Below are 26,267 nucleotides of genomic sequence, written 5' to 3'. Positions count from 1 at the left end.
GCAGATGTAGTGCTAGACCTGTAGTTGTCCTTATAGAGACAAAAACTAACATTCTGACAGCCGTTTTCTAACTAGGTCTATCTCATCGGAATTCTTTGCTATCATTTAATGATGCCCTCACTCATGCTTTGATGCCTATACGATGTACGCCTAATTTCTTGCCTGCCAGTCAGCCAGTAGCCCTGCAACATCAACCTGTGCCCAATGCCACAGGCTTCCTTACCAGACATCATGTCCCCCAAGAAACTCATTGTGCAGGTTTCAACTAGCAAGGTCAGTCCTAATGCCTTCTTGACCAATTCTCCAGATGGGGAATCCAAAAGGATTAACACATTTGGTAACACAAGGCTTTGTTTGGCAAGCTTCTCCCTTTGATCTGTAGTTGTGGTTTGTTTACAAGGCAGGTACACATGTTCTCTTTGGACATTTGTAGCAAAATCTTGGCTGTACTCCTGGAGCACCTCAGAGCTTCTCTGACTCAGTCAATGGACAGGTTGTAGCTTAGTATGTAATCCGTGCAGACCTGTGTACCACCAATAGCATTGCCAAGTCTACTGGCACAAGCTTTGTGCCTAAAGGTGTACATGGTTGATGTCGACTGAATTTCTGGTGGTGCCCAAGCATCGTTAATGGCTGTGCCTTTTGAGGAATCCAGACTCTAAGAGAGAAAAAAGACTGACTCAGCACTAGAAAGACTTAGACAGTACAACACCTGCATGCTCCTTGGATTTATTGACACTGACAATATAGTTTCCCTATCAGTTAAGAAAATTCTCAAGATATTCTGTGAGGCTAGACTACAGGCATTGTCAGCCTTCAAAACAGTGGTACAGCACACTGTCCAGTCCTTTTTGTGCCACAGACATTGCACAGGCAGACCACACAGGACTGCAAGGACCACTATCTATCATCTCCTCTTCTCCTGCTGCAACAGTTATTGCTCTTTGTGTGTTAGCCTTAACCTCAGTGGCTTACCCCAGGCCGTGGGAGGCAGGATTTATCCTTTTCTTCCAGATTAGAGATCCATTACATCAGAGTCATGGACCCTTGCAGATCCTTCATAGTGCCTACACCCTAGCCTTTATTTCCAGCCCATCACTACTCAACAAAGGTGCCATTAATTGGGTACCGGACTCTTGAGAGAGGCAAGGGATGGTATTCATGCTACTTCCTCTTTCTGAAAAAGGACTGGATCCTGGACCTTCACCTATTGCATGTCTTACTGTTGAAAGACAAATTGAGGATGCTCATGCATGCACAGATTTGATCTGCTCTCCACCCAGGAGACTGGAGGATGTCCTTGGACTTGCAGGACTCCAATTTTCATATACTCACCCTGCAGTTTCTTAGGAATTACCAGTGGGACAGATACTCCAAGAACACTTCCAGTTTGCTGTACTTCCCTTTGGCCCTACCTCTTGATATGGTGGTGTTCAAGGCCTTTCCTCCAGCACAGCAACCCCAGAACTTTCTCAGTATGATGCAGATATTTTGGTATCCAACTTGAATCTTGTGTGGATGGATGAGTCCCAGAAGGCTCACCATCAGGGTCGTCTCAATATTTCATTTGGGTCTCAAGTAGACAACTCAGCATCTTAAGTAATAGCTGACTAGCCACTCTCCTTTCTCCACCGAGAGCTCACAGTTGTAATGGACATGTCTGTAGTAGGGTGGAGGAGCCACCTATAAGAGGTAGAGATGAGAAGCTTTGGTCTGTGGTGGATCCTTCTCTGTATCAACCTGCTGGAGCTTTAGGGGATCAGCGTGTCCTCTGAGCCTTTCTCCTGTTTATCAATTGGAAAATGGTGAGGTTCTCATAGATGACATTACCGCCGTATGGTACTGCAACATGCAGGGCATAGTGAGACCTTAAGTCCTGTGCTCGGAGACCCTAGTCATCTGGTGATGGCTAGAAGAACAAAACATCTGGCTTGGTCCTCGAGTGCCAGAGGTGACAACTGATTAGGTGTTGTTTGGCAGATCTTGAGTGGTGACTCCAACATGAGGTGCTGCTTGGTGTCTTCTTTGCTATCAATTGGGGAAGCCCTGCCTGGATAGTTATATTGGTCACTGTTGAATGCAGTGTCAGTAGTTTGACATGCTGTAGTTATCTTAAATAAAAAATTAAAAGAAATTGGGAGACTCGTTCTGGCTGGAATTGAAAGAAGGAAGTCTTTGTGTTCCCACCACTACTGCTCTTCACTTTCGTTCGGAAGATCGGGGAAAGACTGGCCTAAGTCATCTTAAACGTCTTGGACTGGGCTTAGGAGGGTGTGATACCCAAAACTTGAGCATTTGTCTTCCTATCAATCTTTCACTTTGGGAGTATCTCCTAGCTCACCAACTATTGCATCTGAATTACTGCAACATATAACTGCATGCATAGAGTTTGAACTGCTGCAGTTAAATGCTTTTATATTGCCACCCAAGGTGGTGGATGTTGTCTTAGCTGCCAGTCATCGTTTAGTGAAGTCCATCTATGCTGGGCTAAATTTGTTTTTTGGTTCCCAAAACACCAGTTCCCTTACAATCCATAGTTTCTGATGTTCCTCTGGGTTTTCTCTCTGTAGTCCAGCAAGGGCTTAAAGTGTGCACAGTGAAAGATTACTCATCAGTGCTTTTGGCCTTTGTGTATCTGACCAACCAACCTTGTTTAACTCACTAGTTGTGATGCTTTTCATTGATTGTTTGACATTTTTACACGTAAAACATTTTGGGGGCTCCTGATGGACCTTAACTAGGTCTTGACATTTCTTATGTACATGCTCTTCGATTTTTTGCACAGCTACTCCTTAAACCTCCTGACGCTGAAAACAGTCTTCCTTATTGCCATCACATTGACATGGTGTGTGATTCAGCTGTAGGCACTGTCAGTACAACTGCCCTACACTACCTTCTTCCCAGTCAAGTTGGTGTTAAGGTCCCAGAGGCTTCAATTCCTTACCTTTTGGTCCTCGGTCACCTTGCCAGCATTCTTCACTCTGCTTCATCCCTCAAAAGAGTAGATATTCAACTCTTGGATATCTAAGGTGCAAACATGGGGTCAGAGAAGTATAAAAGAGGACCTGGCCTAGAAGTACTTTGCATTAAGGTCTGCTACGCACTGGCCAAAAAGGAGCACTCAGCCTAGAAGCCAGTCCCAGTAGGGGCAAGGTCACTTCAACAGCATTGGCACAATAGGTGTCTGTCCCTGACATGCCAGGCTGTAAACTGGGAATTGTGCAAAAAAAGCACTTCTGCCTTGACAGCCAGGTCTACCGATAAAGATGCTTTCCCTGCTCAGTTTTGCAGGACGTGTTGGCCTGAGCCCACTACACGGACCATGTGGCAAGGTACTGATTTGGTGTCTTTCCTAAGATGATGAATCTGCAGCTAAAGTATCCATCAGAAGAACAAGTTACTCACCTTCAGTAACACTCTTTCTGACGGATATGCTTGCTAACCATTGATTACTCACTGCCTTCACACTTTCACATTCAGTGATGTTGCATCCTATCGAAAAGATCTCAAGTTAAATATCTGCAGATTGTCATCAGTATTTGTTGTATGCTGTGAGGGCACAGTAGAGGGGGTTATACGTGACACTAAACTCGGCGCAAAGGGGTGTCGTGCCGCTTGTATACGACTCACTCCATCACTGATGAGTGAGTGTGGTGCCGCATAACACCAAATGCCGGCACATGGGAGCACTGCTGTTGAAGTTCTCTGTATCCACTCTTGGGTGGTATATTAAAGGTGGGTAATCTGTTATTAGATACAGTATCCACCAGAAAGTGTTACTGCAGTTAAGTAACTGGCACTTCTGCCTTCTCTTCCGGCTCTCACAGACACTGCTTTACATGATCATTTTATGAATAACATTATTGGCAAAAAATTATCTTTTTTTTATTTTTTATTAAAGTGTTTTGCAAATGTTAATAGTCTATGAACAGTCATTCAGGGCCAACATTTTGATTAATAGCCAGTGCTCTCAGGAAAGAACCTTCTGCTTCATGACTGAGTATTTAGACTCCAACTGAGTGCACCAAGATGGGAAAAATATTCTTAGGTAGTTCACTGTGTTATTCATTTCACATTCTGTTGGAGTAAACAGATGTTGTGTTTTTATAGAGCCACTAGGTGAAGCTGAAGAGTTTTTGGCACGAGTTGATGTTGAACTGGAGAGTACAGGACCTTCTTGTGTTATGAAAAGTATTCCATTAAGAGCAAGAGCAGGAACTCCACGGATACATGCCCCACAAGATTTACAGGTCTGTGTCTGTCTGTCTGTCTGTCTGTCTGTCTGTCTGTGTCTGTCTGTGTATATATATATCAAGTGTAATTTTTTTTTAATGGACCCTGTTCTTCAATTAATTATTTATTTATTTTTTAATTATTGTAGACCGTTTATTTGTGTGCCCAAGTTGGTTCAGCAGCTAAACAACTTTTGCCTTTAAAAAATGCTGGAAACATTTCAGTTGAACTAAACGTAAAGGTAAGTTATATAATATAGTTTTCCTGTACATGATTGTGCAGTGCAGGACATGGAGTGAAGCATGTTAAAAGCAAAGTTTAATGGTGGATTATATTTTTAGTGTGGAGTATTTTATGGTTAAGTTAATATTATTAAAATTAATAAAAACTTACTTCTCCAGCACAAGTGTTGTCAGACTTTTAGTAAATTTATTTAGACAAAATAAAGAGTTAAAATGCTACTTGTGTATTGTACCAGAAATATTTAATTCCCTTAAGGACATGGATGTGAGAATTATGCTTTACTTTCCTCAATTTATTCTGCAGCAGTAGTATCAAACATTTATCAACTCTTTTCCATGACCACTACAGAAATAAACACAAAAACATGCCCAGTAACATCACAGCCTGTCTTTATCATCCTTATTGCTGTTCATGCCTCCTCTTTCTTAATGTGAAGCTAGCCATTGTTAATCAATAGACCATTCCACTTTGGCTGAGTCCTATAGGAAAAACAAGGAGCCTAAGTAGTGTTCACACGAAAGGGACCTACACATCTGAACCACATAATTTGACTTATCAACATTCTTGAGGATATCCCAACACTAAAAGAAATATAAAAGCAACTTAATCCTGTGAAAAGAATATTAAATTATCTATTCCTACAATACCATCAGAGAGCCATTAGCTGAGATCCCCTGGTGGGGAATTGGTCTTAATTGTTAGTTTGGAATATCAGCGCCTACGTGTGTTTAATAGAATTTGAATTCCAGTGGCCAGGGTTATGCTTGTTCAAAGCTTGTTGACCACTGTGGAAGCCACGTTTTAGACTTTTGAAGGTAGAATTGCCATGTTGCCTCTGGCATAATGTGCACAAAAGACCTTTGTATAAATGCCAGCCTCTTGTGCCGATTGTCAATAGTAATAAGCAATTGTCTGTCACCTGGATGACGGGCCTCTTGTGTGATAACCTTGTATGTCTTGATGCATTGGACAGCACATAATTTGCAAGGATCTGAAACCACTTTTACGTTACATTTTGTCCTTCTGGAAATGTTAAAGGTTACCCCTTCTAGTGTAAATATCCTACTTGTTAAGTCCAGTGCTCTGAGATTCGTCTGCAGGACATAAGGCACAAAAGCATGGCAGATGGCTCCCTTCTAGAGAGAAATTTATTTTTCTGGCTATGTAAGGTAGTGATTGAGCACTCTGTTTTACATCCCAAATGAGTATTGTGGATGCAGTGGACGGGATAGCTGTATATCCCTTAATTAACCCAAGCAAACTATGTTCACCCTCCAATAGGCACTAGACTGGGTTATGTCTGGCTGAGATAGTCGACCTGAAAGTATTCACTGACCTTTACGCCGTGCCTTCCGTGGATGCATTAGCTAGAAAGTAAAGAATGTAGTCATTGCTCCCATGGGATCCAGACACATCCGCATACAACAACCCATCCATCTTGTCATGCTGATTAATATCTTTTGACGGTACTATCTGCCCAACCCTTAGCGAGCAAGATCTCAGCTTGTCTCAAAATAGCCGAGACTTTTCATCATGCCTGGTAATTCACCATGCCTTATATTTATTGTGCCCATTTATCAAATTGCTGGGATTCCCCGCAGGATCCTGGAGGAGGTGAGGACAGAAGAAGATTGATTGGAGAATCACCAAAAAGTTCCATCAGAACTGCACACCAGATTTGTTGTCTCAGTAGAGGGGTCACAACCGACACGTCTGCTTGTTGTCTCCATACCTGTGCTAAGAGGCACAATCTTTTTGAGAATGAGGGGAAAAGCATAGCAGGCCTCTGCCTTCCAGTTCTACAGTATTGCGTCAATTGCTGCCACCTTTGGGTGTGGCCTCCAGCTGAAGTATCTGTGAAGCTGATGGTTCAGACTTGTTCAACAAGATCTTTTGTAAAGTGGCCCAATTTTTATGAGATCATGCTGAATACTCTGCGGTTTAGCTTACATGTGCTCGAGTCCTGTAGATGTCGGAGGTTGGATGGGGGCGAATTGGACATCTCCAGATGTTACTCTGCCGTCTCAAGAGATTTGGTTTTTCAGGTAGCGGTCCTAGAAACTTGTCGAGTTCCAAAATGGTCTAAGATTTTGCCTTCCCTAGGTGATTTATATACTGGAATGCAGTCATGTTCTCCATCTTTAATAGGTTAGAACATTGTATCTTTTCTCTCGTCCAGGTAGGAGGGTTCTGTTCCTCAGTTGATCATAGTACTCCTGTGGAAAATTCCCCGCATATGGTGCACCAGCCTGTTCTGCTGTCATCTGAATCTAAAATGAGATCTCATTGGGAGCCAAAAATTTCTCTCGCTCCAGCCTTAGACAGCGCAGTGTATCCTCCTTGACCTAGTCCGACAAGGAGACTGTTGGGGGAGTATGTGAAAATCTCCCAAATAGGGTATGCTTTTAGGCATTGCAGGGCCCTGTAGTGAAGGGGTCTGGAAATATGACCTGTGTGGATGATGAGAGTAGGCCCACAAGTGGTGCAGTTGATGGAGAAATGTTATTGGTTTGTCCAGGGTTTTGCCTAGTTGTGGTTTGCCATTTTTCCAGGAGAGGAGACTGAGGATTGATAGAGATTATTATATCAGAAACCCCCAAGAATATAGTTCTCTGGGTTGGTGGAAGAACGGAAATATTCTCATAGATGACAAACCTTAGGCCCTTGGAGATTCACCAGCCTTTGTAATTGCTCAGACTCCTTGTGCGTTTGATCCACAGGAAGTATGTTGTCTAAGCATACAATCAAAAGAATGTCTCTTGATTGTAGGAATTATATTGCTGGTTTCAGCACCTTTGTGAAACACCATGGGTGCTGAGGAGAGACTGAGCGGAGAGTGGTGAACTTGAAGACCTGAGCTACCCAAGTGAATTGTAGGAAGCAGGGCAGTGATGGGTACACCGGTATTGTGACCCAGACGGGCCATCCATTTGTTGGGCCACAAGAGATGCCTTAGGAGGTGTATGGCTTTCATCTGGAAGTGGTATGAAACTTGTCACTGGTTTAGCGCTCTGAGATTTATGGCAGGCTGTTGAACCCCATTACTCTTTTTTTTTACAAGGAATAATATTGCCTAAGAAGCACTGGGACGAATCCTCGTGGGGGGCTTTCGCACCTTCGGTTAGTAATTGTAGTCTTCCTTGCCACTAGTAAAGCGGCCTGCTCAGAGAAGGTGAGGGAACAGGGTTGAGAATATTGATGTGGGGAGCCATTGAATGCGATATTGAACACTTGGACCATCTGCAGGACCCATGCGTCTGAGGTTAGTGGTTGTCTGTTGGGGAGAAACTCTGCTAACCTGCCCCCTATTGTTGATGTAGAAGAAGTGCAAACTATTACAGTGTACAGAGGGTTGATTGTTAGATCCTGTGAAGCAACCTCTGGATCAATGGTGTCATAGGAAGCCTATGGAAGTGAACAACACCACAAATCTGGACTTGTCTTACCATTGTCCCCTTCTGGAACCTTTTCTTCTATAGCAAGTTCGGTGTTTGAGGCGGCCACTCGAGTGCCCCCTGCCTCGAACAGCCCCTGTGAAAACCGTTTGGCTGACTATCTTTTTAATGGAAGCTTGTGCTTAATCCAGGGATGTGAAAATTGAAAGGAATTTACCCAGTGTTTGGTGAACAAGTCACCAAACAGACCTCCCTGTGCGATTGCTCCAGCCTTCAAGGTAGCCATATCTCCAGCTTTGGATTAACTTGGAGGAGAGATTGGATTCTCTTCTTTGAAAGGCACAGTTTGATTTACCTAAACACATAGTTGCGAGTTGTACCCATCCTGATAATATTTCAGGTGAAATTAGAGAGCCCGATTCCTTGGCTTATTCTGTCATGTGTAGGATATTTGTCATCAGGCTGGTGATATCCTGGAACGTATCCTTGCATTATCTCCAGGAGTGAATGATGCCTTTCTCTGGGTTCCTGGTGTATTGCCCAGGATGGTGACCATTTGGGTAGCTATTGCAGGTGTCAGCCCCACTTTGCCGGCCAGAGACATGTGGGTGCATTCCACCAGCAGGCTGTTACAGATCTCTTCATATAAGGGTTTTCATTGTTGGGCACTTTATCTCCTGGAGCCCCGTATGATGATTAGGGATGGAGGATGTCATCCTGGTCCAGCATATCTGTGACCATCTTAGATGGGAAAAACAGAAAGGGAGCACTCTGCCCCACACCCCAACATGTAGTCAGCCCCAATGCATCATGGTAAATGCAGTACAAGTTTGTTTTTTATCCATAAAGTAATCTAAAGTTTTTCATCTTAGTAGGTGCAGCAAGTGCTGTAAATCTCTGGACATGTGTTTCTGGGTTCAGCCCTTCATCAGCAGAGAGCAGCTTGCCAGTGAGTGGTACATAAACCTGAGAGTACTTTTGGCAGCATTTCCATCAACACCACAGACAAAGCTGTTCTCTGCTGGGAAGGGCAGAACCCAGAAAGACGTGCCCAGAGTTTTACAGCACTTTCTACAGCTACTAAGGTGAAAAACTACAGTTTACTTTATAGATATTGAACGAACTTTGACTGCATTTACCATGATGCATTGGGGCTGACTGCATGCTGGAGAGAGATGCAAGGTTCTCCCTTTCTGATTTACCATCTTAGACGGGTTATATCCTGGATTAACTGTTGGCTGAGGTCCTCCCAAGGTCTGTCCTGTCCCATGTCCCTGTCCGGGTTACCTTGGGAATCTTCTCTGTTGGGAGTGGCTGGGGGGCTGTTCAGTCTGTTGTTGGCAGGAGCTAGGCTTCTAACCATTGGGTCCTTGTATTGATAGAAGTAGAGAGTTTGAGTTTGCCTCCTGGATAGACATTGTGCGACAAGAAGGCTCTGTTGAGCCTGTTGAATGCTTTGAGGTCAACTCCCTTAGAGTGTTTACTTTTCATCCCTACCTTGAAAGGGATCAGGCCATACTGACTCTGAGATTCAGGTACCTCTAAAGGCCCAGGTTGGTCTTCACTCCGAGGGTCGGAGCCAGAGCACTTCTCTGGAAGCTGCAATAGTTCTTCTTGAGGGAATCAATGACACACAGCTTTGTCGATAGAAGCATCCCCAGCCTCGCAAAAATCAAGTGGAAGGTAGGACATATATTCCACCTCCATGCATAGGGATAAATCTGGTGGGTCTATGCCCTAGGAACACCAGCGCACCCTGTCTAGCCCTAATGGGCTCAGTACGGTGCTATATTATTGCCTGCTTGGGGGTGTTCGTTTAGTTTTTTAATTTTCTTTGTACTGACCCCCTCAAGGGGCACTCAGACTCCAGGCAGCGGGATAAAGAACTGCTTGTAATTACTGCTGAAATTCTCTGCGATGTGTGGACATGCTGCTATGTTGTGTGCAGGAAGTCCTGCCATTCAGTGCCAACTACATCAATAAAGGGACCGTCCTCAGCAAGGAGCACAGTGAACTCCCTCCAGCAGTCAGAAGGCTGCTCTGGCAGTCCTGCGCCGGTAAAACAGGGGGGGAAAAGGGCCCCATGAAGAGCTTCTAGTGTTTATAGAGCTCCTGCAAAGGAGTAAGGTATTAGCTGCAGTACAGACTCGTACTCAGGGACCACTGACTGCGGCTGCTGGAGCAGTGACAAAACAAGGGACGATAAACATTGACTGCGCTGTTATTGGACATGGTTTTTTGTGTTGCTTTCTTTAAGCTTCATGGGATAAAGTGTTCCTGAATGTTTAATACTGCTGCTGAAGAATAAACTGGGGTAAGTAAAGCATTATTGTAAGGAAATGCCTCTTTTCGTATACCTTCCCCCCACCCCCAAAAGTTTTGAACAGATTTCTTTTTTTTTTTTTTCTTTTTACTCTGAGAATGCACTTAGGCCTGCTAAGCAGACCTTTGTACCTTGACCCTTAAACATGTATGTTTAATTAGCATATGCACAGTTGGCACACTACTTTGAAGTCCATAGTATATGGTACCAGGGATATCATTAACTTTGGAATAAGACTACCAAATTCAGTACTTCAAGATATCAAACAACTTGTTGCATTAAGTGCTTCTTGATGCCCAAGTCGAAATCCATGTGCCTTGTTGACACATGCAGCTTTTAGAAAGTTGCTAATCTGTTGCCCAGCTTTCCAGTTGCCATTTGCTGAGGCTGACCATCTGACAGTCCTCTGCCCCCTGGAGAGATATGTCGACTGGTCCCAGGTCAGATAACAATAGAGGCCTGCCACTGGAGAAGGTGTTACCTCCCCATGACAGGAAGCCTCATGGGGTATTGGCCCAAAATGTGAGCTTCAAAGAGGAAGCAAATAGTGAACACTAGAGAAGGGTTGTTATTTTGTTTGAGTAGACAGGCTGACACCAGGGACGCAGCGGTTGAAACACTGCTAAGCCATCTTCCATGGTTGTGTAGACCACCGGTAGTCACACATCCAGGGTGGGGTACCGAGCTCCACATATCGAGTGGTCTCATCATCTTAGAAGTGGGCAGAAAAAAAGACTTGGATAGGTAGAGCCGTCAATTCACAGGAAGTTTTCATCACCAGTGGCTGACACCTCTCTTGAGGGCACTTTCTGGTCATAAACTGGGCACCCCTGACAACAGATTTCAGATCTCGCTTGACTGGAGAAGAGGACTGGAGAAAAACTGCTCTGCTGACCCTGGAACCGGTGAAAGAAGAGGATGCACCAAAGTTGTGCTGCACCTGCTACTCTTTGGCCTAGTAAAGCAAAGTAATGTCCCTGCTCTGTCTTGCTTGTGGGGAAGCCTTCTCCAAAATCCAAGCAGAGAGTCTGAGTCAAATGACTGATTTTCTGTTAACAGCTCATTGCCACAAAAGTAGTAGTAGTAGTGTGCCTTGGGAGTTTCTAGCCAAGATTGCCAGATCAATGCTCCTCACCCCGTGCAGCCAAAGAGACCAGGACCTAATGCTGAAAAGTCACACGACCACACCATGAAATACAAACTATTTCCTCAAAATAATCCTTTTCTCAAATCCTGACATAGTATTATACATTTTGAAAACGTTTCAGAGCAATACTGCATATGTTTAATGCAGTTCAGCAATGTTTACTAGCCTAGTGTCGATTTCCTTCAGTTGGAACTAAGAACAGTAAGCATTTCACAAAGATATGTCATAAACGCAGCACTCATCATTAGCTAAAAGGGTTTTGAAATGCTCCGGTATATCTTCGTCAGGAGTCATCTCTATTCAGGCTTAGCTTCTCGCAGTTTGTCTAAAGAATCTCATGCCTTGCTGTGTGTCTCCACATATGATTAAAGGGACAACCCCACTTATTGAGAACCCAGCCACATACAAAGATACCCTGTGTTTATTAATTTTAGACTCTGAGTTCACAGTAACAGCTGGTTGTATCTCAGAATCTCAGATTCATGTTCAGGTGGGTGTCTGTAGGCAGCAGGCTTAAAAGCAAAAACTGGTATTCTCTTTTTTTCTATACATAACTATGAAGCAATCTCCACACTACTAACTGCATATTCCAAACCTTGTGACTCTTTCCAGCTGGCAGACTAATCGGGAAACAATATGTTACATATTGACAATATGCCATTGACCCCTATTGTCACTTAGTCCTACTTCCGGTTATGATAACATGGAGCCGCATAAATGCATCATATCTGCACACTGGTGTTTATTCCTGATTTCCTGCATCTGATTATATGGATGTGGCGCTCTGCTTCTACCTATTGGTTTTTTTCATTAAATTATCAAATTATGGAACATTGGTAGAGTGTAAGAATACTTATCACAAAACGCTCTCAAACAATGTTGCGTATGTTGAAAACAGATGTCTGTGACAATGCTGGTTATTGCACCTCCACCCACGTTTGACTTGTCAAGCAGCAGTTGTTATTAATTCACCAAAAGGCTGTCCTCTATTGATGAACACAAAAACCAAGGCTGGTCTCATTCAAGAGTGCTCTTTTCAGGTAGTTCTATGGCAATGTCAAAGGACTTGATGATGGGACATTAGAAACATTGGAGGCATAACCATATCTCCTTCCTAATCAAAGAGGAGACTACAGAGTCTTTTTTTATTGGCACCAGACTCCAATCTCTTGCTCCAAGGCTGATGTGTCCCATGTTCAGCAGGACATCATCACGTCTGCAGCAAATTGCGGTATTCAAGGAGTCCTTGTTGTATATATTTAAGCTCATCCAGTCTCTCTCTGATATGCTTTCCAATCCCATGGAATTATCATCGCCTCTAGTCGGACTAATGTGAGCAGGTCCTCACCCATTTCCTATTACCCCGGGCTAAGTCAGCTAGCTTTACTAATGACAACATTCTGTACTTCCACCTGTATGCAGCAGTCCCTCCCTCTTCCTCCTCCTCCTCATCCTCCTTAGTTGGTGCGGATTACAGTTCTGATAGCACCAGCCCAACCATCTGCTGTGGCCTTGGATCCATAACCATTTATCAGCTAGATTCCATCCAGTGTTAAGGTACCTGATTCATTACCAAACAAAATGCTAAGTATTATAAGGGCTGTCTTCCGTCAGTCTGTCTTGATAGCCACACTTTGGCAGTATGGTGAACATTTTAGGTCAGATTCAGACACCATTCAAGGCCCCCCAAAATGTCCCACATAACAACAATAAAAAAGCAGTTCATTTACTTCAGCCATATTATACAGATACTGTCCCTTCGATTTGCAAAATAGTGGATTGGTACCTTTCTGGAGTACCCTCCATTCAAATGTAAGAACTCCCTCCTACAGAAGAAAGATCCTTCTTTGTAGTAGCTGTTCTTGGGCTCTGTAATTCTCAGGTTTGCTGCTCCTCTCTCAAAACTAAGGCCAACATCCTCCCAGAAATGCTGTATTCTGTCCACCTCCTGACCCCTTGTACTTCATGATGCCCTTTTGTCTCCCGTGCAGCTACATGCATGTCTTGAAATATATGCAGTATGTTGCCAGCCTTGGATGAGGACATGTTCATTGCTTTTGTTGCAGTCAACACATGGTGGTCAGGGTTCTAAAAAGTAGATTCTACATTCTGGACTAAACACTCCTGTTTTCTCTGTTATGGAGAATGTGTCGGTCTTGGACAACATGGTTGGATGTATTCTACTGGATTCTCTGGGGATGTCCTGGCTTCCCTAATGGACATGCTATTTGATGGTTCTAGGCTCTTCATTCAGAATGCTCATGCATCCTTATAGAAATTTGAAGACTGCTTACCTGATGTTTACACACTGAATACTTTCTCATGTTAAGTTTACCTTTAAATCTCACAGAGATATCCAACATTCCCTGTCTTACTGGTGCTCCATCACTTCAGAACATGGGTCCTTCAAATTATCCAAGTTTGTTCCCCATTCTCCTCTGTGCAAGCACATTTCCACATTACTCCAGTTTTAATTAGATATCTAGCAGATCACAACACTGTTATATCAAAAGATTTGATAAGGTTGCTTACCTAAGGGGTTATTAACCTGGTACCAGAGGCGGAGACAGGGTTTTGGTGTTACCCCCAGGACGTCCTGGTTTCCTTGAAGGATGGGTGACTAAGACCGATTATAGACCTCATTTTTTTGTTTATAAATCTTTGTATTGTTGTTCTGTAAAAACAAAACCAACCATGAATATAAGGGACAAATTGCTTGTGGTCCATATAGCAAATAACAACACATTTGTTATGGATCACATTTCATCAAAAGCTGGTGTGTGGGGTGTCTGGTCAGAGGAACATCTAACTGGTGAACACTATCTACAGTAAATTACACATATTCCAGCTTGCAATGCCAGTCACAGTAACCCAAGGTGATCCCTCTGAACTACAATGGTCTCTTTCACTGTACTCCAAGCCTTCAAACATATTTTTCCACAATTCCCTTATTTTGGCAAGTTTTGGAGGTCAGTCTCGGGACCTATACACCATTTTCTCTGCGTATATACACCAGTCCGTATTGTATTCCCAGCTTTCCAATGTGGGCATAGAACTGCTACCCCGATATTAATTCTATACTGTCAGGCAACCATTAGCACCAGAATTCCAAATAAGAGTGTGTGCCTCCAGACACTTAAAAACACTAGTTGTGGAGTACGTTAAAGCAACAGCTTGATTACCGAAGATATTCTTTGTTATATTCTCATTCAATAATACCCCCTGTGCCTATGGACATCACCATATGGTTTGCAAGAGTTGTCCTGTCTAGAAACACCCTATTAGACAGATGTCTAGCCTTCCTGTTTTAAACAATCTCATTCTGGTGTTAAAAGCCCTGTGCAGTATTTTCAGGTGCACTAGCTGGTACCCAGACCATACAGCCAAATCTCTTGGGTATGAACTCACTTCCCTCCAGTCCTCATTTTCAGTTTTACCAAAGGGCCAGGCTGTTTTTAACTAGGGTTTCGTTAACCTGTGGGATTACATGTTTTTTAATAGAGCCACAAAAATTATATATTCAAGTGGAGTTTCCTCAGCCATCGCCTGGAATAGCTCATAATATCCACTGAGGATGTATCTTATCTGTACATACCACAAATATTGGCTTCCCGCAAATAATACTGTTCCTGCAGTTCAGAAAAGGGCACCAATCCTTTATAATTCCAGATGTCCCCTACTTTGATTATGCCCAGTAAGTCTAATTGTAGGTAGCCATAACAGCTCACATCCTTCTAAATAGTTTTGTATCCCATAAATGTTTCTCTAAAGTCACTTTACATTTCCACCCCAACATGTGTTTAGTCCTTCTCCATATCTTGATTAATGTAGCCAGATGGCCCAGTATCCCCTCAGCTGGCCCCTCCATACAATTGACCAGCATACCGAACTGGTTCATTGTCTGTCTGACTACTAATAATGTTGGCTTCTGCTATACAGCAACTGCCAATTCATTATTCACCAAGATCTGGGACCCCCAGTAATGGAATTGCAAATTTGCGAGCGCTATACCCTGTTTGAAGGTCTTGTGGACAGTATTGAGAGGGCTATTCTTAGAGCCCCCACAATCAAACAAGTCAAGTCATTCCCACCACCTGCCCAATTAATCTTTCTGGGACCTCTCAAATAGTTTGTTGCAGTATGTATTGGAACTTGGACAGATAGATGATTTAATATAAAGCTGCCTACCCAGCAACAATATAAGCAAATGACTCATCTTTTTTTATACTCATAGAAAATTGTTTGTGAGTTGTGATTATAAAACAGTACCTGGTCCATGGTCATATAGACATCCAGATGGGTAAACCAGGTCATTTCCAATGCCAGAGGGAAATCCCACCCACCTTAACTTCTCCAATCCATCTGGAATAAGCTACTGAGTTCCAGCAGTTAATACAAATCTCCAGGTGTAAACAAAATACCTCCAAGATGTCTAGGATTCGAGGGATTGTTCTGTTGGGGTCAGCCAAATAAGACAACATGCCGTTTGCATAAAGCGAGATGGCATCCTCCCACTCCAGATTCCACTTGGACCCTTGATCAGGTTATCACTTGTTTTCCAGGCTGCCTGGGGCTCTACAGCAAAGGCAAATAGCAGGAGGGGGGCAGACACCTTTTCTGAACCCCCTTGTCCAGTAAAAATTCAGCTGACATACTACTATTTACCTTGACACACAGGTTGTTGGCTGTTGATTCAGCAGCCCAGCCCAGCCCATGCTATGAGTAAGGGAGCAAAAACACATCTTTTCAAGGATAGCTGCCAGTAGGGGTTTCCACTTATTCTAATGTCTTCTCGCTATAAAAAGCCATCAGTATCACAGGCTCTTTATATCACCTTTACAGGCTAAACAACCAGAAAGACATCAAATGTTATGCCTCGTTGATCCACAGTGCATAGATCCTGATTAATCTGGGTTGCAGTGTTGATTTTGAGCCCCAGGGCAGCCTCTGTATCCAGTATTGTTGCCAAGATTTGTAGGGTGTGTCCCTCGAGACTCACCCCAGTACCTCTGTGATTGGTGACTTTTGCCCCAACTGTGTGAAACTTTAACACCTTTTGGGGTGCACCATAGCATTATTTCAGTCGTCAATATCAGCCCTTTGACCTATAATACGTGCCACTAACAAATTTCTCAGTTTCTCGTTTATCTGTAGAGCCACCACCTTTTGGAGCACATTCACAGTGCAGTTAGTGGGCTCCTCCCTGCCCTTCTCGTGCTCAGTTGTTCCTCTCCAATGTTCTATCCCATACTTGATGCAGGCCAGGGAAGCCCACGGTGGATAGAAGGTAGTTGAACTCACGCCTGACCTTACTAGGCCAGCCAGGACGTGCCTACCTTTCACCACCATCCTGTCTCAGCCAAGAATCTTGGTCCTCCTCAAGTCCTGCCCAATAGTTCACCCCAAGCCCCTCTAACCTCAGATTATCCAGAATAAATGTGGATAGTGGGAGGCTTGGAGGACATCAGGGCTTGAAAAATCCACTTGACCACTCGCATTGGTGAGTCTTATTTGATCAGACCACTCGCATTGGAGAGTCTTATTTGATCAGGTCGAGCTATTTTTAATACCTATTAGTCCCTTCTGGCGATTTGAAACTGAGCAGTTGTTCTGCTCAGTTGAAAAGTGGAGGGGCAATAAAAGTTGCCTTTAAATCTTGTTCTTAAGTCACATTTGCTCTGTGTTCACAGACAGAGGTCAAAAGTCAGTTTTTCTTACAATTAGTTTTCCTTCTGACTGCAGAATTCCAGGACTTTGTAAGGTGAACCGTGTGACCCGCTGCTTAGAATGTAAAATACAAGGATATAGGGTGTCAGGGTTTTCCTAACACACAATATTTAAATGACTAAGTCAACTGTGCAAACATTTCAAAATATATTTCAGTAGTTGTAAAGGCCATTTTAAAATATTTCTGTGTGATGAAAAAATATTTAATGGGATGAAAACAAATCAGAATACTTTACATGTTTATGTGCAAAAGATATGTTTTCTGAAACCCAATTTTCACTGATTGTTAGTACACTATGTAGTTTTATCAGTAAAGCTGCAAGTTAGTGGACAGGTTTTCGGCCATTTCTTGGAAAGTTACTGTGTGTAGATGACTGTTACTACATCATGGTTTAGTAATGTATTTATTATAATTGAATGTTTAAACAAACTGAGAAACACTCCTGCCTTGATGGCAATGTTGTTAGTTAACTAAAAGAAGTCCTAGGTTATGTGGGCTAGAATTCAAGGGTATGTGGGCTAGATTCATGTGATGCATGCAGCAAACCTTCGTCTAGTTAATCAAACAAATTGCCGAGCTTACATATTTGAAGGTGCAATCATATGTGAGAGTTAAGAAAAAGGCGACTGTAAACTATTTTCCTACAATCACACAATTTGAGATCCGTTTCCAGGTCAAGTACATTACAGTTAAGTCGAGTAGATTATTTAAGTTACTCAACCTGCAGGTCTAGTAAAATTTGTATGCTTTTTCGAACCCTGGACATACACTAATGTATCTCCCCCCCACCCTTTTTAGACTGTGTCTCCATTAAAAGACCGGGGCCCTAGCCCCCACCATTTTCCCAAACATGGGCTCCTCCTCCCCACCACTCATTCGAAGATCCTCCCTTGCCTCTTACTTCCAGTGGCTACTGTATTCAAACCAGTCTTATGCCAACAGAAGGAGAGTCCTTTTCTTCACAAGTCATGCTCTTTACTGTTAGGTTATTGCCCCGTCGCTATCTCCTATCTGCTCTTTGTTGGCCTCTAAGCCACATCTCGGGAGCCAATCTTGCACCCCCAACATTCACACACTCTAGTACTGCATCCCACCTCTTTCGTTGCTGTAACAGTGGCCACTACTATTAGGATTGCTCCCCTCCCCCCTGACATCCTCTCACTGGCACTGCCTGTGACCTCTTTCCTTTTCCACATGACCTCTGCTTCATCACCCTGCTTGAGTTCAGTCCTCCCTGTTGAATGCAGCCATCTGGGAGCTGCATAGTGATGCCAAACTGCCATTGCTCTGAACTGTTACAGCAGCATCCCTGGGAGCTCTGCCTCTGATCAGAACATTTGCTGCGTCAATCCACTAAGTTTCAAACTGGACAGGCTCAGAGGGTTGCAAGGTTCCTCACTCTTGTGGAGCGAGGGGTGTCAGAGCTCCAGACTGCATGTCCATCTACATTGTCATGGCCACACCCCTCAAACTCTTGAACTTCTTCCTCAAAAAGTGGAAGAAAAAAATGACAGCGCTCACTTAGGTTTTACAGACTTTGGATCGTGAATACTGGTATTTTCCCCTGAACCAGAAGCAGGAAAATCCCTTCAAGGAAAGTCAAAATGGAAGCAGATCTCCTTCGCTCCTGGTATGTTGTCGCCACAAGTCAAAACAAAGCAAAAATCAATTAAATACCATAGCAAAGAATAAGAGTGGAGATTAAAGGTAGACAGTTGTCTCAGCTGTCAACCAGCAAAGAAAGAGGATTCTAGTACGGTGGCTTAGCATTTTAATGGGCCAGGAAATGACATTTTTAAAGGGAACAGCTCAGGAAGACAAATAGAAATGTTTCACAAATGAGTTACATCATCCATTTGTAGAAATAATATTTGTACGGTGTGGGACATCAAAAACATTTTGGCTTGCTACATTTATAAGCCAAAAATGCCAAGATGTTGCCACCAGATCTATATGTGCCTTTTTTCATATTTATTGTTCGGTCATTGAGTTGGTTGACTCTATTTGTATATGGTTTCTCCCTCAGTACTCATGAAACCTCAAGCAGTCCCTCTTGGATTGCACATTACAACAGTACTTCCTGCTCAAGAGTGGACATGTGTGCCATGGTTCTGTTAACTACTGTCAATGTCTCCGTGGAGCCAGCAGAAAATAAGACTCCCCAGCACACATGATGCAAGAAGAAAGCATTGGTTATCCAAGACCACATGCATGTAACTTACAACATGGCTCCTAAAGTCTTATAGTTTGGAATCCACAATTGCAACTACGGTGTATGGAGACCAAGGAACCTAGGTCCATCGAATGAGAAAAGTGTTATTTAATATTTTGTGACTTTCTTAGATAGCTGTTTGCTTCTCTTCAGTGGGGAGTACATTTGCCGTTTATTTGAAGAGTCTTGAAGAGACCTAAGAGAATGTCAGTCGCTGCAATTACAGATATATATTTTGTGGGAGGGGACTAAAAGAGTATATCCACCACAACTATTACTTCCACCATGGAATCCGAACATGGTTTTAGTTAATAGACTTAACTGATAAATAAAGCTCCAGTAAAACATCTAACCTTAAAGTCTGTTCTCTCTAAAGCAATTAGCTCTTTCCCTACTGTCAGACATTTAAGTAAAACAACCCTTCTTTTGACCAGGATGTCATGTCAAATCATCTAGAGCTGAGAATCTCTGACTTTTGCACCATAAGAATTTCCCACTGCAGTTCTCATGTGCTGCAAAAAAAAAAGCCTTCCCTGCAGCCTATCTTTTTTTAATGACTCCATGACCTCATCAACTGTGAAAGTGAAACCAGAAAGCCGATTAACACCATGGAAATTCCAAATAAAATGGAATGAGGGTCACAGAAAGCTTTAAATTATGTACGAGTTGGAAGCAGAGTCTTTGTATAGGCATCAGGCTTCAGCCCTCCACCTCAAGAGCCCAGAGACTCTGTGCACTTCGGAGGACTATTGGGGAGTTTAACCTTAATATATCCATCTTCTGGTGGGACTAGAGAACATTAGACACCAGGGCCTACTTTTCAAGTTATATACGGGCCATGGTTGACATGCTTATCAGAAACAACATAACCAAATACATTCAACAAAGAAGGGGCGGAGATTGCTCTGCAGCAAGATTGGCCGCGTTGCAACGGAGCTCCGCGGGCCTCCCAAAAAGCTCTGTCAATAATCCTCACACCTAAACCATTTCGGACTATTTCAGACCACAATCTATGAAGTGGCTGTTGCTGTGAGGAGATGGGAGGTGCAAGGCATGCTCTGTTTAGGCTGTGGTCGCTTGATACAGAGCGCTGGTGGGCCTGAAGGTAATTGGATGTGCGGGGGGCAACTGTCGGGGCAGCGGCAACCCGGAGAAAGCAGTGCGGTGGCAGACCGCCGGTGGAACTCGCTACGGGGCGCACATAGTGGCGCAGTAGTTTTGGAGTGGAGAGAGACGTGGTGCCAGTGAGACCGTGCAGAGAGGGTGTGTGCTGGAGGAGGTAGCTGGCTGGTCCCCATGCGGCAGAGAGGAACGATGCTAGGGGTGGCGCTGTGGGCGACAAAGTGCATGCTGGGGCCCCAGGTTGGGGCCTCGGGCTGTTGGACAATGGCGGTGCACCCCCCGGACATCAGAGAGCGAGGAGCGGAGAGGTCGCACGGAGTGAAGAACTTGCGGTAAGCTGGTGGTAGATTGGCTGTGGACAAGGCGCGTCGCGGGCCCCTGGGGAGGTGATCACATTGGCTTGGCCCTCGGGCCCGGTTCCTGGTTGCGGGGCCCCTCAGGTCATAGAGCTTTAAATCCTACCGACATTGCGGGCCGATGGCGTGCCGGGTAGACTGCCCTGTGTGGTGGCGGCCTGTGTGGGAGACAGTCCAGACGGGAGCTTTTTGGTGCACCATATTTCTGAGCGTCTCACGACAGATACAGGCAGATTTCGGTCTGCGGAACATTCTGTTGCGGACGAAGGATTACGTGCACCTATAACCAATTCCCTCGGTGCGTGTTGCGCCAGAAGGGCAGAAGTATACCTTTCGTGCCCCTACTCTCCCGAAGGTAGTAACCTGATTTCGTAGTGGGCAAGACGGATAAAACCCAGGCCCGGCTGCAGTTTGAGTGACGCAAAACGAGTAGCCCAGCCGGAGAGAGTGCAGAGATGGGGCTGGAGAAGAGCCCTGCTGCAAACTCCGGTGACGACCAAGACCTGCGTCAAATTTTGGTGGCAATGCAACAGAGCTTAACTCAAATTGATGGCAAGATAGACTCGCTCTCATACCGCATGGACAGAATGTCCGAACGCCTTAATAAACATGCGGAGTGTCTGGACCAGGCAGAAAGGAGGGTTTCGTAAGTAGAAGACGGTCAAACAGAACTAGCTACCGGCCAAGTCAAACTGAATAAAGAGTTAAGCGCCTTAAGGTGGATGACTTGGAAGCACGCTCCCGGAGGAATAACCTGCGCATCGTGGGCATTGCGGAGTCCACTGCAGTCGAAAATATGGAGTGTTTCATAGAACAGTTCCTGGTGCAATTATTGGGGTGTGCTGCCTTTTCTGACCTGTTTGTTGTGGAGAGAGTGCATCGCTCCCTGACGTCCCGCCCGCCTCCGGGTGCCCTCCCTCGCCCCATTATAGCTAAGCTACTTGAACTATCGAGATCGTGATGCCGCCTTGCGCAGGGCCAGGGAACTGAAAGCATTGCAATATGAGTGAATTAAAATCTTGCTGTACCCGGACTTCAGTATACAGGTGCAGTAGGCAAGGAGACTGCTCCTCGTGGGGAAGAAGCAACTCCGGAACATGCACCTGGAATACAGAATGCTGTACCCCATGAAATTAAGAGTACAGGTGGACGGCAGCCCAGTCTTTTTCACGGACCACAAAAAACTGGATCAGTTTGTGAAACGCAGGATGGCAGCCGGAGGAAGTGGCGACATCGGCAACGGGGATTCCTAGACAGTTCGAGACATCCGAGTGGTCGTGAGTGTGAAATCCGGTAGAATTGCCTGGAACACTGCCATAGAGTGAACAATGAGCTCATCCCTGCTTCGCTCGCCGCACCCTGGAGGCGACATATGGCACCTTTAGCACAGTACCGCAGATCGATAGATATGTCAAGACAGCACATTCTTATTGGATTTATAAACAATGTACACGTTGGGAATGGTTGGATGGTGACAAAACAGAGGGGGGCCGGCATATCAGTGATATACGACGGTGCAGGGTAACATCCGCCCACATGTGTGCACCACTTATAGTTCTAAGAGGGATGGAATATTTTGGGGGGTTGGGAGGAGGCTTTATTGGGGAAGACACAGATGGGCAGGTTGGGGTATTGCCTATTGTGGGTGGGGAGGCAGAGGGGTTTTGGGAGATTGTTGTTAGTTTTTACACCTATGCTTAGAGGGGCAAGATTGCAGACACATGATGTAGGCTGCTGGACGGACAGTGCTGACGATCTACTATAACTGATGACCCCGGCCCAATTTAGTACTGACACGCATAAGAGCCCTAGTCAGATCCGACTAGTCAGCTGGAACGCGCAGGGTCTCAGTGACGCCCGGAAGACTCGGAAGGTAGTCTCATACAGACATAAAGTAGACAGCTATCTTACAAGAGACACACCTGACTCCCGATAGTCCTATGCTCACTACCCGAAGGATGCAGGGGCAGTTTCTGGTGGCGGGATACACTTCTCATTCCCGAGGGGTACTGATTTGGACTTTGAGAACTTCTGATATTAGTCTCCGTAGGGTGGCAGTAGACCCGGGGGGACAGTATGTTGTTTCCCACTGTAGTGGGAGAGCACTGTCCTTTTTAGTGATTGGTATATATGGTCCAAAGTATGATGACCCACAGTTTTATTGTGATTTGGCAGTCAGAGCGAACTCCTGGGGATATTATCCACAGTTATGGTGCAGAGACTTTAATTGCACACTGGACCCTGCGAGGGACAGTTCGGGCGGTGCGGCCATCAGACCGGCAGCTGCGGCGATCGTTGGACTTGGCTAACTAGGTGGGATTGATAGACATTTGGGGAGACAGCCACACGGAGGGAGGTGGCTATACCCATTACTCAGCCGCACACAACCTGTACACACGTATTGATTTCTGGCTGGTTTCCCGTCGGCTGCTTGGCAGATTGGTGTCTGAAACCCCTTGACCCGGACATACTCGGACCACTCCCCGGTCGCGTTGCTGTTGACGCTGGGCGCAATGCCGGCTCTGACTTTTTCGTGGAGGTTCCCTCCATTCTCACTCATAGACTCTGTCTTTCGGGGCGAATTGGCCACAGTGATCACAGACCTTTTTTCAAATTAACAAAGGTTCAGTAGCCAACGTGGGCATAGTATGGGAAACGATCAAGGTATACATACATGGGATTACTATAGCTAAACATGCGGGGTTCTCAGATCGATTAGAGGACGCCTGCACCTGTTGGAATGTGAGATATCACAACTTGAACACGACCACCAAGTTACTGCAGACGCACACATATTAGGACACATTAACACTAAGATACTAAAGTTTCAGGAGACAGCCCTCTCCGCGGTCCAGCACCTGGGGAAATATGCAACTGCCCGATTATATGGAGAGGGTGACAGACCCGGTGGGGTTCTGGCGAGCCTGATCCATCCCAATAGGGACTAGAAGACAATTACAGTAATAAAAGCAGAGGATGGGAGCGAGCTCAGAGACCCGAAACGTATAGCGGCCAGATTCCGTGACTATTATCAATCGCTATACACCTCTAGGGTAGACCCAGACCTGGGGGCACTGATGGACTACCTCACACACATCACCATGCCGCAGCTGACAGATGTAGACAGGGAGGCCCTAGGGGCACCACTAACCTTGAGCGAGATGGCGAAGGCGTATTGGGGGGGGGGGGTGGCCGTCCGAAGGTAAGGCTCCAGGTCCTGATGGGCTGACAGTGAGCTTTTATAAGGCATGTCAACGATTGCTCCTCCCACAGTTGAAAGAAGTGTATGAGGATATGGTGGTAGGGGGGCGTATGTCCCCGTCAGTGAGGGAGGCAATGCTCATCACTTTGCTTAAACCAGGGAAATCCCCAGAGCAATGTTCGTCCTATCGCCCACTCTCACTACTAAACGTAGACGTTAAAATATTTGCCAGAATTCTAGCGGATCGCCTGGCCAGGGTACAACCCACTTGGTCAGACCGGAGCAGGCGGGGTTTGTTCCTGGTCGTAACCTGACTATGGATCTTCGCACCCTGTTCGGAGCGATACAGAATATCAACCCAGAAATACAGGCGGTGGCGGCTTTCCTAGATGCCGAAAAGGCATTTGACTCTGTGGAGTGGGGATTCATGAAGGTGGCACTGCGGCAGTTTGGAATAGGGGACATTTTTTTTTACACCTGGTTTCCACACTATGGGGGTCATTATGACCCTGGCGGAAGGCGGAGAAGCGGCGGTAAGACCGCCAACAGGCTGGCGGTCTTTTTTTTTGTATTATGACCATGGCGGTCTCCAGCCCGGCGGCTGTCACTATACCGCTGGCGGTATTTTGACCGGGCTTACCGCTGTGGATTTCCTGCGGTTGGAACTGCCATGAAATCCATGGCGGTAAGCACTATCAGTGCCAGGGAATTCCTTCCCTGGCACTGATAGGGGTCTCCCTCCGCTACACCCCCCACCACCCTCCAAAGGTGGCAGGGCTCCCCTACCCACCCGACCCCCAACATCACAGAACACACACACACACACACACACACGACACGCATGCAGGCACCACCAACACACACACGCACACACACTGACATACATGCCTACATCCACACACAGACACCCACATACAAACATACACGCACACATCCATACAGACATACATACAGACAAACACACACTCATTCCCAAAACACGCAACACCCCGCAAGCATACACGCACTCACACACCCCCTCTACATACACAGACGCCCCCATGCACCCACACAACACCCCCCCACCCCCCTCCCCTAATGGACGATCGACTTACCTGTTCTGTCGATCCTCCGGGAGGGGACGGGAGCCACGGGGGCTGCTCCACCGATACCACACCGCCAACAGAACACCGCCACGCCGAATCACAGGACGTGATTCGGTGGGCGGTGTTCTGTTGGCGTGGCGGTGAAGGTGGAGCAACCTCTACTTCCCTGCTGCCCGCCAGTATGGCTGTTGGCGGCTCTCTGTCCGAAAAAGGACGGAGAGCAGCCAACAGTCATAATACGCCGAGCGGCAAACCGCCGCTACTGGCGGTCTTCCGCACGGCGGTCTTGTAAAAAGACCACCGAGGTTGTAATGACCACCTATATGTGCCTCGGGCTAGGGTCCGCATAAATGGAATTGTGACGGATGCCTTTGAGATTACGAGAGGCACTAGGCAAGGGTGCCCACTCTCCACCCCCCCACCCCCCCCACCCCCCCCTCCCCCTACTGGACGCCCTTGTGGCAGAGCCTTTGGCATGTGCCCTGAGAGAGAATCATGGCCATTGGGGCCTCCGGTTTCGAAATTACACCCTTGTGTTATCTACATACGCGGATGACACTCTATTGTACATAAAGAATCCAGAGCGAAATGTTACCCTGATCCTCCACGAAATTACTAGGTATGGAGCACTGTCAGGCCTAAAGGTCAACTGGGGCAAGTCCATAATGTTTCCCCTGACCTTGGTAACAACACAGGTGGACGTGGGTTTCCCACTTGGGTGGGAGACGGAGTCAGTGAGATCTCGGGATTAAAATACACACAGACCCTAGGAAAGTAATAGCTAATAACTTTGATGCTGCGCTGCAGAGGTTGACAGGGGATGTGGAATGATGGAACAAGCTTCCGCTGTAGTTGCTCGGCCGCATACCACTTATGAAAATGGTGATACTGGTGCGCTTTCTGTTCCTCTTCCAGAATATTCTGATAGTGCTCCCACGAACCTATTTTAATAAATTGAGAACCTTACCAATCAGATTGGCCTGGGCAGGTAAACAACCTCGAATGCAATGGCGAATCCTGACTCTCCCGTATGAGCTGGGAGGTCTTGGGGCCCCGGATCTGGAGGCCTATAGTTTGGCGGCGCATAGGCTTGGGTTCATGAGACTGGTGACATCCTGTACTTACAGATAGAGAGGGAATTAGCCTCCCAGTCCCTTTGTATAGCAGAATGTTTCATACCCCAGCTAGACGATATAAGGAATTTGCATCCCTTAACTCGGT

At 45.5% G+C, this 26,267-nt stretch overlaps 1 protein-coding gene across 2 annotated transcripts in view; it reads left to right on the top strand.

Annotated features, from left to right (window-relative positions):
• The window catches only part of CEP192 (centrosomal protein 192), a 1,702,116-nt gene that overhangs the window by 820,317 nt on the left and 855,532 nt on the right, over window positions 1-26,267 (top strand). For both annotated transcript variants that reach the window (XM_069219927.1, XM_069219928.1), the window contains 2 exons: window positions 4,111-4,250; window positions 4,382-4,474. In XM_069219927.1, coding sequence (XP_069076028.1) covers window positions 4,111-4,250; window positions 4,382-4,474 — 233 coding nt within the window. The remainder of the gene's footprint in view (window positions 1-4,110; window positions 4,251-4,381; window positions 4,475-26,267) is intronic.

Source organism: Pleurodeles waltl, chromosome 2_2 (genome assembly GCF_031143425.1).
Source record: "Pleurodeles waltl isolate 20211129_DDA chromosome 2_2, aPleWal1.hap1.20221129, whole genome shotgun sequence".
NCBI classification, from domain to species: Eukaryota; Metazoa; Chordata; class Amphibia; order Caudata; family Salamandridae; genus Pleurodeles; species Pleurodeles waltl.
The sequence above is the reverse complement of the archived record's forward strand: the minus strand, read 5'-3'. Positions and strand labels throughout refer to the sequence as shown.